Source organism: Rhagoletis pomonella, unplaced genomic scaffold, assembly GCF_013731165.1.
Source record: "Rhagoletis pomonella isolate Grant_MI unplaced genomic scaffold, Rhpom_1.0 Rhpom_scaffold_00100, whole genome shotgun sequence".
Classification (NCBI taxonomy): domain Eukaryota; kingdom Metazoa; phylum Arthropoda; class Insecta; order Diptera; family Tephritidae; genus Rhagoletis; species Rhagoletis pomonella.
In genome coordinates this window covers 12383-15110 of record NW_023458654.1, presented here as the reverse complement: position 1 = coordinate 15110, position 2728 = coordinate 12383, and the positions used below count along the sequence as shown (strand labels likewise).

The following is a 2728-nucleotide window of genomic DNA, read 5'->3' as shown; positions in this document are numbered from 1 at the left end:
CGGTTTTAGGTGTCGCAGAATCCAAGTTTGTCGGTTTTGTTATCGGAATTAAAACGGTCATTCAAAGCCTACCGTTTTTGCTTATTTGTTAGTGCTCTGCATTTGAAGTAGCTGGTTATTTTCTTAAAATGTAAGTAAATGTATTATATTTGGTATGAAATTCACTTCGTTTTTAATACTTAAATTATATACATATGTATTTCTAGGGGAAAACATAAGAATAGAGCACAAAATGATATACTCTTGCAATTTATGGAGAAGTACCCGGACATCGCCAAAGGCTTTACAAGAAGGGATAAACAACTAGTAGATTCCCTCTGGCAGCAATTAGCAGAATCACTAAACAGTGCTGGCCCGCCTACAAAGGATATAACTGGTTGGAAAAAGGTAATCAACAAAGCGTACTCGTGCATAATGGCCAAACCCTACGTTACCCTCTAATTTTCTTCTAATTTCAGGTATGGACGGACTGGAAAAGTGAGATAAAGAAGAAGTTGGCGCAGAATAAAGCCGAGGAACGCGCCACTGGTGGAGGACCCTTTTCCAAGAATACACTGAACCAGACGGAGGAGAGTATTGTGCGTATTTGCGGAATGGTGCAAAGGGTTGAAGGTGTTTCAGGATCAGCACTTGGTCTCGAGGAGGAGTACCTCATATCTAGTGACGATGACATGCCTTCAACTTCTGCGAAACGTCCACGCCTTCAATGTCCGCAAGTTCAAAACCCAAAAGCGAAGGAAACCACAAGTGAGCGTCTAAACAAATTTATGCAGTTGGATAAGGAATGGAAGCAGGACGTCCGAAACAAAATGGACGCTATGTTAAAATTCAACAGGAAGGAAATGAATCGAATGAGCTACTAATTAATTCCGTTAATAACTTAACGCAGGAGTTCATGACCTTCAATGCCAAAATTATTGAATTGCTAGAAAAACGTGAAGAGGAGATACATGACCCCTTAGTCGATTCAGAATAATTATAAGATTTGCTGTGTAAATAGGTTGTGAACCTTTTTAATTAATTTCATATATGTACCTTCACATTTATAGTACAAATTAGTTTGATAAGTATTGCCAAGAATGAATGTTTGAGTTTTATATATTTTTGAGAGAAACTTTTTTAAATATACCAATTAAATTTTTAATTAATTGCAATTCTTATTTAAGGCATGTATGCATATAAATAATACCACAATTGGTAAGCATTGTTGATTACTTCATCCACAGATCCATTCAGGTAACTAGTTATACTTGCTGCCACTGGAATTGCAACATGTATGAAAACTCCAAGAAAATGAAAACATACATAAGTACATGTTTCTAAAAAATTTACATGTTTATTGTAAGTTGAATTGTGTTACATATATAAATAAACTTATATAGCAAATATGAATAAACATATTGGCCCGTAGTCATAGTCAAAATAAAGTCGACTTTAAAGTTAATTGCAGCTTTTTTTGACTGATATCCCATTGAAAATTATGTCAAAAAGCTGCAACTAACTTTAAAGTCGACTTTATTTTGAATATGACTACGGGCCATTAAATTCACTTTACGATGACATTAAATTTCACTTACAAATAGTTTGACTTGCTTATACAGTCACTCACACAAGTATTTGTAATTTAGTTTTTTCACAATATTCAAAATGTTTTCCATCATAAATCTTTTTTGCTAAATTTTATTTAAAATGTAGTTGATTCTATACCAAAAACCATATAAACCAATCTTGCAAACTTTGTACAAAATTCACAAAAGTTAAACAAACTTTAAAAATTGTTCATTAAAATTTCAAACTTTTTAATCAGAATTTTTAGAAAATTTTTGGGTATGCAGTTAATTCTGTTTTAGTCGAGGGTGTTGCGCATTTTCTTCCATGTAACGCATGAACAAAATCTATTTTCAAAATAAAAAAAAATCAACGGTAATTTTGACCTACTTTGAGACTGAAACTTAATTAAACTAAAATTGCATGAACTACAAAACTGCATACCCAAAAATTTTCTAAAAATTCTGATTAAAAAGTTTTAAATTTTTATGAACATTTTTTTAAGTTTGATTAACTTGTGAATTTTGTACAAAGTTTGCAAGATTGGCTAATATGGTTTTTTGTATAGAATCAGCTATATTTTACATAAAACAAAAAAGATTTATGAAGGAAAACATTTTGAATATTGTGAAAAAAACTAAATTACGAATACTTGTGTGAGTGACTGTATGTAAAACTCTTATTTGTAATTAACACCTAACTAAATAAAAGCAAAAATTGTTTTCCCAACAGGCTTAAAAAAATTCGGTAGTAAATTAATTAAAACTCTCATAGTATTCATCTAAACGTTTATGTGCCACTTAACCGTGCAAACCTCGGCATTCTCACATAGACCCCCTGCTTTGGCGTTGGTTGAATATTCGCACTTTTGAATGCAGCATTTTTGTATGCACTTTCACCAGCTTGCCATAGTTTCGTATCGGAATCACCAATTTAACAAAATCCTCATGTACATTCTTGATACGTGCCTGTTGTTAAATTGGTACTGGAGCAAGATACGGCCCCGATGATACCTGCAGAAGAATTATTCAAAGCAAAAAGGGAATATTCATACTTTCTTCAAGTTTCAATAATCATCATTAATTTCCTTTTACTTGGCAACATGCAAAGCATAACCTCCGACTTAAGCGACACGTTATTTAACTATGGCTGTCACAAATTCATCAGGTTTTAAATCCAA

The 2728-nt window shown here is 32.7% G+C and overlaps 1 protein-coding gene across 1 annotated transcript; it reads left to right on the top strand.

Annotated features, from left to right (window-relative positions):
• The first annotated feature begins 138 nt into the window (after positions 1-138).
• Positions 139-976, top strand: LOC118749973. Its single transcript, XM_036484724.1, has 4 exons — positions 139-152; positions 207-387; positions 459-747; positions 795-976. The coding sequence occupies exons 1-4, from the start codon at positions 139-141 to the stop codon at positions 974-976; spliced, it is 666 nt and encodes a 221-aa protein (XP_036340617.1).
• The last annotated feature ends 1752 nt before the right edge of the window (positions 977-2728 follow it).